At 47.0% G+C, this 12214-nt stretch overlaps 1 protein-coding gene across 1 annotated transcript; it reads left to right on the top strand.

Moving 5' to 3' along the window:
- The first annotated feature begins 205 nt into the window (after window positions 1-205).
- Window positions 206-10473, top strand: exoc3l2a (exocyst complex component 3-like 2a). Its single transcript, XM_030362015.1, has 13 exons — window positions 206-358; window positions 1945-2589; window positions 3548-3765; window positions 4496-5249; window positions 5374-5488; window positions 5579-5689; window positions 5794-5894; window positions 6206-6316; window positions 6564-6699; window positions 6793-6915; window positions 7009-7164; window positions 8283-8404; window positions 9311-10473. Exons 2-13 carry the CDS (start codon window positions 1970-1972, stop codon window positions 9642-9644), a joined length of 2901 nt encoding a protein of 966 aa, XP_030217875.1. The 5' UTR covers window positions 206-358; window positions 1945-1969; the 3' UTR covers window positions 9645-10473.
- Window positions 10474-12214: the final 1741 nt, after the last annotated feature.

Genomic DNA, 12214 nt, shown 5'->3' with positions numbered 1-12214 from the left:
ATGGGGGGGGGGGGGGGGTGAAGGAACGGGGGGGGGGGGGGGGGGCATTTCCTGAGGAAAAACCATAACCCTCCACCACAATAGAGGCCGTCTCTCTCTCTCTCTCTCTCTCTCTCTCTCTCTCTCTCTCTCTCTCTCTCTCTCTCTCTCTCTCTCTCTCTCTCTCTCTCTCTCTCTCTCTCTCTCTCTCTCTCTCTCATCGGCCACCGAGTCTACTTACGGCCACACTCGCACACTTTTTTTTTAGTCTCTCAAACAATACACACACGCACACACAGTGGAGACCCAGTGGAGGCTTATACATGCAGCTCTCTCCAGGATGAGATTGCACTGAAGCTCTGCACGACCGTCACACCAGGTAAGCAGCATCCAGCAGGACCTAGGCCTACAGAGTCTTCTTCTTCATATTGAATGCTTCACTGTGGTCATGGGAGTCCGGGGAATCCTAGTGACGGCTGGGGTTGGGATTGAGTCGAGATGTAGATTTGTTTCTTCTTAGAGATACAAGGCTTGCCATGATCTTCAATGATCAGATGATGCGGACGTGTTCTGTGTAGTTATTGCCGATGTATGTTTTTCTTACGTCATGGTTGTTATTTTCAACGCGCCAAAGACGTTCCTCTTATCCCCTCTTCGATGTGTGAAAGCTTATGATTATGGATAGATTTGATAACTTTATGTCTTATTGTGAATTTATTCACAATAAGATAAGCCATTTCAAATTTGAAGCCATAAAGCAGCTATAACAATAGGCTACTACTTTTGTAGCACAATTTCAGCTAAAAAGCCATAGTAAATGATGAAGCTTTAACTAGTGTTTGGTATGCATGGAGATATTTCATAATACTGGTTATAATACAAAGTGAACAATGGCTAAGTCTGGGGATACGGAGAACATTGAGATGAATGGACGCCTTCATGATGTATATTTTTTTTAACATTGTTTTGGTTACTTGAAGATACATCGTTACTGTATTGGATTATTAAAGAAGACAGTTTCTATAGTGCAAAAATGCATACGTTTTAAAAGAGATATAATGGTCTTTACCCACAATATGCACCTCTTAGCACTTATGTCTGTGCTATATAATACAACAATAATAATAATACCATTCATTTACACAAAAAAAAGGAATTTGAGGTTGCATAAAAATAATAAAATAATCTATAAAAAAAGAAAAATATATATAGATTTAAAAATACCCAGATTCCTGTTTATTTATTTGAGCTGAGATTTTTCTCCAATCATTATACAGGTGTATTGTTATTAATTTGCAGCTGTAATATTAATCAAGTATTTTTCCATCTGAATTGATATCCTCTTCCATAATTACTTTATAATCGTCGAAAGCCAGAACTTCCTGTTTAAGCAGAAAATCTTGGAATACAATGGTCACGGTGTCACAGTGAAGTAAAAGAAAAGATTTAGAAATCTGGTGACAATTTAAATAATATTCAGTAACACACATATCTTCATCAATTAATTTAATAAATACGTTTTCAAAGGCCGCTAAAGGTGTGCCATATTAATATTGAAAAGCATTGACCTATTGTTTTATTATTTGTCTGAATATAATCCAAAATATAAAAAATATTTATTCTCCTGTCACTCAAGTGTACTACATTATAAGCCAGTCAAACAAGTTTATTTGGCATCAAAAGATATTGTTAATATGAGTTTGTCCAACACATGTATTTTGTCAAGGAAAATACACAGCCATTCTCTAAATTCAATAATATTTAGAATTTGTATTTCCTGAGTATTTGGCAAGCAATGTTATGAAACCGACCTGAAAGGATGTTGCGAAAATGAATTTATTTGGAGCTAGGACTTAATCATAGACAGTTTTTCAAATGCATTTAATGTCATATGTAGTCAGAAGTAGTTTTTGTCACATGAAGTAAAAACCGAGGTGCTAATTCCGTCACATGTTTTCTTTTCAGTTTGTTGAAACCAAAAAAGTGTGACATGCCCATCCTAAAGAAGCTCCCGGGCAGATCCAAGAGTTGCCACGAGTTCCCCAGGAGCAACGGGGAGCTGATCCTGCCCCGACTGGACCTGGACCTCAAGGACCTGAATGACCTGAACCACCTCCAGGACCTCCAGGAGATGAAGGACCTCAACCCCTTCCACAAGGTGGACCTTCTGGAGGACCAGAGGAACGACGGGGACGACCCGGGCCTCATTATGGCCGAGGTCAGGGGATACCGCCAGCAGCAGCAGCAGCAGCAGCAGCAGCAGCAGCAGCAGCAGCAGCAGCAGCAGCAGCAGCAGCAGCAGCAGCAGCAGCAGCAGCACCGGACGTCACGGGACGGCGAGGTGGAGGAGAACGAGGTGAACGCGGAGAGACACGGGGCGGGGAACCCCAAGGGCAGACCCCTGCGCGGGACGCTGGAGCGGATCTGCGGCGTGTCGCCCCTCAAGACCCTGGGGAAGCTTGGCAAGGGGCTACGCATCTCCGGCCGCAGCGTTTGGGGCGGCGGGGGCACGGCCCAGCGCAGCCCTGCGGGCGCCACCACACCCACGCCAGAGAAGGAGAAAAGGAAAGGACTACGCAGAAGCTCAGAGGAAATCATGACACTTCTCCGGTGAGCAGAGGAAGTTGCAGAGGCGCCAATAGAGGGGTTTTGACCTTGCTTGTGACATGATAGCATAAATAGCATTGAATAAGTGGTTCTGCTATTAATAACTATATGAATTAAGATAAAAATAGTCTACAGATCAACAATTCATCATCCTCTCTAAGGTGTATCAACCGGTGATGCAATGGGTAGTTGCGTCTTGAAGCTGAACCAACTGCGCTCAATTATTTTCTCAAGATAAGAACTTTGTAAATTCACTAAAAACCATTTGAAAAACAAATCCAAAGGGGGAACATTATTTTCTAGCTCTCATAGTGTTTCCAGATGCTAGAGGTTCCCTGGAGAATAACAAACAGTGCTTAAATAGTATCAACAGAAATAAGACAGTTGATCCCAGATGAGTGGTTCCAGAAGGTTTCTGAAAATAAACTATTGTCAGGGTCAAGTAACACAGATTCACTCATACCACCATATAGTCCTCTACTACCTTTAGAGTTACTTAATGACCCGGTCACAAACCTGTTGATCTCAGGAACTGCTCTTGTTTGTCAGGTCTATTTTGTGAACTTGCGCCGCTCCGTGAATTGAGCTATTTTTAGCCAAGACATTGTCCTCATTCCCAACGGCAGGAAAGTTTTGTACATGTGCAAATATGTAGCATTCCATTTCTGGGTGATGCTCTACTATACTTTAACATGCACACGCACACACACACAGACACACTCACACACACACACACACACACACACACACACACACACACACACACACACACACACACACACACACACACACACACACACACACACACACACACACACACACACACAGGGAAATGTACTCAGACTCAGACTTTTCAAGTCAGACACCAATTTTTACTGGTATTACGAAAGGACACCAGTTGCACCAGTGTGGTTGAACCATTTGGTGGGAGGGTTGTTAATGGAGGCCTTCTGGTGATCAGTTTCACAGGCAGGCGGAGGGAGATGCGCAGGGAGAGCCTGCCCTGTGGGGATCTGAGCATGGATCATGAGGCAGAGGCTCGCCGGCGACCCTCCTTCCTCAGGATGGTCAGCCTGGGTAAGCTGAAGCGGGAATCCATGTCTGACCGGGGCTCCCTGGAGACCGAGGAGGAGGAGGAAGAGGAGGAGCCGGTCATCAAACCAAGGGAGCCGCTCTCAGGTAAGATCCGCACATTGGACACCTCAAAGTGTGTGAGAAATGGCTGTGATGTTGGGCCTTTGCTTGCCATGGCAATTCTTCAATGGCCAAACACATTGGTAACTCGAGGCGCAAGATGGTTTGATACACCAAACCATCTGGGAAGTCATCCTTGGAAAGTGTTTGGAAAGTGGCAAGCAAGGGGCAATCCCAAGAAAATACTTGCCAGCTGATTGGATGAATCCTCTGTGTATCGCCGTCTAGCACGTCGATCACATGTAGTTCCTCATATGCTGATTGGTCCAATGCACTGTGGTTAGGCCACATGCGCATAACTTGAAGCCTGGTTAAATGGATTCTCGCCTGATGGTGATCTTGCCTTGCAAGATTAAAACATTGGAGCTAGTTCTGTTAAACTGTACTTAGAGAGAACGTTGAATTTCCTGGCTATGTCCAGTTGGATTTCCTCTCAATCCTAGAGCGCTCTGCGATGAGTTTACAAGGTCGTCCGCTGGGTTGAATCATCAACCGACAGTGGGGTCAAGAAACCACATCACTTCCTCCCACCGCAGGTCCCATCTTCCCTAGCTACATTGACCCAAGCTGCTGTTCATAGCTCTACCAGGACCCTGGCCATGGTTAGAAACGAGGTCACAGGGCAACAAATTGTTAAACTGCCCTCTTGCTTGCTCTTCCATTTTTTTTGGTTTTCTTTGAGAAAGGATCCTGAATCTCTCTTCTCCCCCCACAGTACTGGAGATCCTACAGTTGGTGAACAACCGGGACCTCCTCCAGGCCGACACACACATCCAGGAGCTGGAGCGAGAGTGTGAGCTGCTCTCTTTATTGCCCAACGCATCGAATCCTGCCCTCACGCCGAGCTTCCCCAGTACCCCTTCCAGCATAGGCTCCTCGACGCCTTCCCTCCAGGATGACCTGCTCAGCTCCAACGCCACGCTGGACTCAGGCCGGCGCAAAGCCAAGGATGTGGAGCTCCTCTACGAGGCGCTGCAGAGGGAGATGTGGGACATAGTGCGCGAGTCTCTCCGCCAGCCCAGCGCGGGGCCCAACCTGTGCCTCGTGGTGCTGGTGATCCAGCAGGAGGAGCACGCCGACGCCTCCTGGGCCTTGAAAGAGGACAAGCCTCCGCGAGAGGGCTGTCCCCAGAACCCGGGCCAGCCCAGCCACCGGCCGCGGAGGTTGAAGCAGAAGTGGAGGCAGGCGGTGGCAGAGGCCACCGACTGGAGCCTGCCCAGCCAGATGGACACCAAGGCGGGCCAGCTCGCTCTCTACCTGGAGAGCCTGAGGAGTCGCATGGTAGACGACCTGGACGCCGCCAGGAGGAACGCCGTGTCCATCTACCCCGAGGAGTTCTCCGCGTTCCAGGTGTACGTGGAGAGCTACCACAGGGCCGTGGCCAAGCGGCTGCGGACCATCACAGGCGGCCCGCTGCAGGTCACAGACGTGTACTCATTGTTGGACTGGTTCTACAATATTTACAACAGGTACGTCCCACACTTTGTATTGTTCAATTTGAACTTTTTAACACCCATTGAGTAGCCAAAGATACACAATGAAGGAACACGTAAAGGATGCAGGTATTTATGTTTGATGTATGTTTTTCACCAGGGATGTCCTAGGCAATATTGGCGTTTCCACACATATCAATTATTCCCATCTGGAGCCGATTTTGCCCCAGGACACAGTGGACCGGCTGGAACAAAACTGCCTCAATATTGTCAAGGTAAAAAAAATGCATTTTGATTGTTATATTTGTATTACTTTTTGTAAAGTAGGAAATACCTTCATAATATAACGTATTTATGACTTTCAGGATAAAGTCGAGAGAGAACTGATCCAGGTTCTGGATGAAGAGGAGCGGCGATGGGCCCAGACTCTGCACATAGAGGAGTTTCAGTCCAATTTGGCACGTTCTGTCATCCAGGTACAGCATTGTGTTATTCACAAAATGTGCTTTGGGAACAGGTCAGTTTTCAACTGTAAGTTTTCAATTAAAAAGGTTAATGTCTGCCTATTTCTCTGGTTCAGAGACTTAAGGTGGACCTGGACAGATCCACAACTGTCAGCCAGTTTTTGGGCTCCAGAGTGGCACGTTGCTGCCTCATTGGACTCGCAGATTTCCTCTATAGGTGAGTACTGGCTTTTCTCAACACTTTAAGTTTGACTAGCTTATACAGAATTGCTTTTGCTTTTTCAATCAGGTGTTTTTTTAAGTAGGTTACTCTTGATGAATTTCAAATATCCATAATTACCATGTTAAACGAAACATGTGACAATATGATATTTTGACTTTGATCACCAAAAACAGTGATTGTCTAGTTGGCAGTGTAAGCCCGTTACCGTTGCTTTATATATCTTAATGTAGACCATAACTATCCTTGTTGAGATGTATGCAATTGGTATATGCTATGTGAACTCATCAAAACTTCCACGCGTCCAGTTTTCAGAGAAAGGTGGAGATGTTCCATGAGACCCAGGCCGAGTTTGGAGATAGAGGAGACGGATATGTTTCCAGAACAATAGCTCTGGTCAACTGCTGCCCTCCGCTCAGGTAAATTGGCAATAAACTGGAAGAGTGGGAAATAACATTCTATTGAACATCATCAAAATTGGTGGGGCAAAAACGCATAGGGCCCCATGAAATGTCCTTTGTTCGATATGGACTTCCAATGAGCCTACCTGTAAGTGTCTTTGAGAAGGACACCTAGCGCAGAGCTGTTTCTTTAAGATCGGTCTCTGTGATCACTGTAACCACTTTTGGTGAAAACATAACATCTGTATCCTGTGTGCCCCTCTAGGACCTTTGTGCAGCGCTGCAGGCAGTGTGACCCACAGGGAAGTGAGGAGATAGCACAGAGAGCTAACACGTCCCTGGACAGGATTGTCAACCAATCGGTGCGAGTTCTAACCGACAGACTGTTTGAGCACATTAGGGTGAGAAATGTGCACAATGTCCGAAACCAGTAACACGTCTTGATTCTTGATCAATTGTGGCTTTATGTGTGGCGTTTTTCTTTGTCTTTCCAGCCTTTCTTTGACAAGCTGGTGAAGAGGAAATGGCTGAACAACACTGTGGCCTTTGAGGCAATTGAAGCAAGTATCAAGCAGAACTTTAAGAAGTTCCGAAGGATGGACCCACCACCGTACCAGGTACAACTAAAGTTTGACCTGGATCACAGTTCCATCACACGGCTTCAGTGGTTGGGCTTTGCATGGTTTGATAATTCATTATTTCCATGACAGATCCTTGTGGGCGAGGTGCACAGAAGAGTCCTAGTAGAGTATGTCCGAGCCATACTGCGGGGAAGGGTCATCTGCACTTCCTCCAAGATGAGGAAGAGGATGGCTTTCCGGCTTCAGGATGAGGCCAAACAGCTCAAGGGACTATTCAAGGATCTGGTAAGCAGTACGGGTCTCAAGATTCAAGATTGTTTTGCCAAATTACCACGTAAATGTCTCTCAGTTTTATGAATGTTAACCTGAATAAGGAAAATTGATACATTTATAAACAATGGTTTTGGCAAATGGACTAGATGCTTCTCTCCATTTACCACCAACAAAGCACTTATTTTTACCATTCCATATTCTTTTCCATTCCATTTTTAGTCAGCCCAAAAGGTCCTACAAGTCATTTTTAATTGAGCCAATAGAGAGGCCAAGGACCTCAGAGTTTGGAACTGGGCATGCCTTTTCAGGAAATGAATATCCTGTACAAAATATTCCAGTGAAGCTTAATGCTAACAGTGCAGACCAGAAGTGGCCTGGAAGGCAGCGGCCGGGGACTCTGGATGCAGCCCGACCCTTGGGTTTTCCAGCTCACAAATAACTCAGACAGTGTTGATACAGGACAGTGCGCAGAAAAATGGCTGCCATCAGTGAGATGAAGATAGATGAAGTGGCATGACATTAGTCCCAGCCGTGGAAGGGAAAAAAGGTTCAGAGGAGCAGGGCCTGCCAGCATGGCATTTGCCCCCTATGTGTGTGCGAGTTCAAACAAGTGTCCGTCACCTACCGGCTGACAACAGGAAGCCTCTGTGCTCAGAAGGAACTTCCTGTTCCCGTCAGCTGGCTGGCTTTGATGTGGCTCTCGGATGGCCTTGGGGGCCCCTTTTGCCCAAGAGCAGGACAACGTTTCAGTGCAAACGCAGGGGATGCGTTTTTAATGGCAGCCTCAGAAACAACAACACAGATATTTTTAGTGAATGCAGGCCAAAGAATTCCGACAAGCTCGGCACTTTGAGGAAAAAATACGTGGAAAAAAACACGTGCACGCTCTTCACGTCTCTCGAAGGGAATTTATCTTTGCCCTGCAATCCGTTGTAGTCCACAATAACACATACATAGTTGGTCATTCTGTGAGCTCCATATTGATCAAAACAACAAAAACGTTAGGTTCGGAATTCCCCATGAAATACAATAGTCATCCCACTGTTCTATTTTTGATATGGTACTGCCATACCTTTTGATAGGTACCATTGAAGTTTTAGATCAAGTTTTAAAGCTCTCTGTCGTCTTAGGAGTCGGGCTCATCATGGTTGGACAGTCTCATCTGCCATCTGGCTGACATCATTCTCCTGGAAGACACCCCCTCTATTCAGATGGAAGTTGCCGTTCTGGTGAAAGAGTTTCCAGATATACGGTAAGGCCTGAGCAATTTATTATCACTCAAAAAACCACTTCCCCCCCGCTAATGACTCAGGTGTCACTCTTCCCATAAAAAGATTCCACTGTCTTCGCCAGGGGCCGCCAATGTCGTGTGTAGAGCCGCACAATCACAGGGCTGCTTTTGGCCCTCTGCCTAAGGCGGGGAAATCGAATGAGAATGTATGGTCTTTTTGTTGACACAATGGATCAAAACAAGGAAAAGACTCGCGGAAACATAACTACATTAACCTGGCTATTTCGGGCGACCGACAAGGGTCTGTTTTGAGAATGGAAGAGACTGAAGAGGCCCTCAAGGGGAGTCCCAGCCCCCTCTCCCCTCCTCTCCCCCCTCTCCAGAGGCTGTTTGTGTTACTGCTTGAAGCTCAGGTGACAGTTTTGGCAATTCACCGCCGGGTGTGACGCATGACCCATGGTGCAGCAGACAGGAAGTGCAGGGGAGTTCCTATTCCTGCCACCCCCAGGGGAGACAGTCTGGTGCCACGGCTTGGAATTTAAGCGGGGGCTGGGGTAGTGAGGGGGGGGGGGGAGGGGGGGGGGGGGGGGGCAGGGGATGGATGATAAGAGCAATAAATAAGGAATTCAGAAAATGTTTTGACTTCTGTTTGCTGGGCCTGCCATCCTGGCCTGTACTCAGTGATGAAGGTGGCTGATAGGATAGCCTTCCTCGTATGTACACTCTTAGCATCCGTACACAGATAAGGATACATGGAGGATGAGGATGCGTGGAAGATGAGAGTGATTGACAGAGTGATTGATGACGACAAGGAACTCCGAACCTTGTACACATGGCATATCAGGCACTCCGGTTGGCCCTGGGAAAAGTTCCAACACGCACCCCTTCTCATCCCAGTCTTTTGTATCCCTCCCCCACCGTCGACAGGAAGAGGCACGTGTCCACACTGCTGAACGTGCGGGGCATGATGCGGCAGGCGGAGCGCCAGGAGATCCTCAACGTGGTGAAGGACTTTGAGTGCAGCGCGGCGCTGATGTGCCGGGATCACGCCGTTTTCTCAGACATTCCCATCCCCTCCGAGGTGCACTGCCTCAGCCTGGGCCTCCTCCGCCTTGCCATGAGCGTCGCCAACTGGCTGTCGGAGCGCCGGCATGGGTCCGCCCGCCGCCAGCAGACCGGCGGCAAGACGGTGGCGAACCACGGCCACGAACAGTCGCGGCAAGGTGAAGAGGGCGCTGCCGGGGGGCACAGAGAGGACTAAGAAGGGGGGGAACGGCTGCAAGTGTTGGGTTTGACGCTTGGGTCTCTCCCGGGGAGGGCAGCGGGTTGTAGATTAAAAAAAACAAAAACGATAGAACAATCACAAATTCATACACTGTGAATGTTTTTGACGATTTGTATCAAGCACCTTGTAAAGGCGTTTGGCAACGCCAAAAGTATTGCAAGCAAAGCCGTTCCTAGAAAGCTGAATGAAGAAACTTGAGCTCAGGTACTTCTCTTAGTGTACATCATGCTTTCTCAAACCAAATGTCTCATCACCTTCAGAGGACTGCAGGTGTGAAGGAATACTGCAATTCATCAAGATCATCTCTAGTACTCAAGTACGCATTTACAAAGAAGGAAGACAAGTCTTATTTAACATTCATTTAAGCAGTTTCTCAAAGCGAATGCCATGTTAGGCCACCTTGCTAGCACCTGCCTGCATAGTTGCGATGTGGTAATGTCCTGTAGAAGTACATTTGGTTGTAACACGTATTCACACGGCAGGTCATCTAACATCTTAGTTGCTCTGTTATTGCTATGGATACTGCACAGAAAGCCACACTTTAGTAATTGATATCCCGCTTATCTATGTAAGAATATATATATATATATATAGAAATATAGAAATATTTGACAGTGCGTGTGTGTGTGTTAGAATGATGTGTGTGTATGCGCATGTGTGTGCGTATGCATACGTGTGTGCGTGTGTGTGTGTGTGTGTGTGTGTGTGTGTATGTATGGTATATGTTTTGAACCCCAACTGTGAATAACATGGATCTTTTGCTGGACATGTAATAAAAACCTATTGATTGGGTCACCATAATCAATTTTGTATGTATTTCTCACTTATTGTGTATGACTGCCTTAACCGTTACTTTGAGATAAGAATGGATACCTAGAGCTCCAGGTGCTAATTATAGCATGACGTCGTCAGGACGCTTTGAGAACACCTCATTGTACATCTAATGTACTGTTCCTTCCTACTTTAGGTGACTTGGACGAAGGGAATGTCAAAGGCTATGTAAAAATACGCGGCAGCGGGCACTTTGACAAACGCCCCTCTGCGGCGCCGTAACGCAGAAGCCGAGACATAGACACACATACTTCATGGCTTCTGTCCTACGTGTATTTTTCGGTGAAGCGGTGAACGCTGGGACTGAAAAACGGGGCCCAAACATGGCTACACCGAGACAACCTGCAACTGTACAGCTAGGGAGGGAAGCTGTTGGTGGAGGTGTGTGTGTGTGTGTGGGGGGGGGGGGGGGGGGGGGGGGGGGGGGGTAATGGAAGGGGCAGAGAACGGGGGTCACACCCTTGGGGTCTGCCAAGGGGATGTTTTTCGATAAACAAAGACTTCCTGTTGTCCAGAGAGGTGCAAACGGATGCTTTTATTGGAGCCAAGTTAACGACATGAACTAGGAGGGAACTTCCTCCCTGCCGCTCGGAGCGACGGTGCGAGCCACGGCTGGGCTTTTTTTCAAGTTTGACTTGCTCGTGGGCTATTCCAAACAAAGCCTGTTAGCCTCAGCAGGGGGGATGTATGCTAACACAGCCCAGATTGACTCGAGACTGAGCCTATCTCTCTGAAAAGGTAGACCTACGTTTGACCAGAGAACAGATGATAAAAGAACCAATACCTGCAGAGGTCTATGATAACACGTAAAAGGGGTTACAAGCCTTGCTCAGGGGCGTTCTGGTAGAAAGAGGAAAGCAAACCAAGTTTTGGAGGTGAGACAAGGGAATGATCAAAAGCGAGAGAAAGAGACAGAGAGAGAGAGTGAGAAAGAGAGAGACTGAGGGAGAGAGAGAGACAGAGAGAGAGAACTGGGGCAGCTGTTTTACAGGCCAAGGTACTCCCAGTTACACTAACGACCCACTGAGCACAGGTGAGCATACATCTGGTATGGAAGGGCAGCTGGCGTCTCACACAGACACACACACACACACACACACACAGACACACACACACACACACACACACACACACACACACACACACACACACACACACACACACACACACACACATAAACACACACACAAATAGAAAAACACACATACACACACACACACAGTTTGCCGTTTCCTGATGTTTTCACCTGAAGGTGCAGAGCTGGGACATGGATAACTCACACTCTTCATCTGAATTGTAATATATAATAATATATAATTATATTATTGCACCTTCTTGAATTTTTGGTCCAATTGATCCACTGCCAACCTTGACCTTGGCCTAAATGTGTCACTACGTTGCCTATTCATTCTGTAGCTTCTATATAAAGTAACACTCATCAGACAACCATCTTTAGGTTTGGAAGGCTACATGTTTACCAACAAAGAGAAAACAATAGGTCTGTGATATTTCCGCCCTTGGATTACACAGCGCGCTCGCTAGCAAAATTTCCACAACCCCGGAGCACGGGAAGGAAGAACATGGAGTGGCCCTGGCATTGGACTGAATGGTAAGTTTGGCAGAACTTCTTCTGACTCATGCTGGATATCTCACCTGGTCATCTGACAATAGTAGTTCTAGAACGGATGTCGCAGGCTGGGGTTCCAAGTATTCCA

The sequence above is a fragment of the Gadus morhua genome, chromosome 7, assembly GCF_902167405.1.
Source record: "Gadus morhua chromosome 7, gadMor3.0, whole genome shotgun sequence".
Classification (NCBI taxonomy): Eukaryota; Metazoa; Chordata; class Actinopteri; order Gadiformes; family Gadidae; genus Gadus; species Gadus morhua.
The sequence above is the reverse complement of the archived record's forward strand: the minus strand, read 5'-3'. Positions and strand labels throughout refer to the sequence as shown.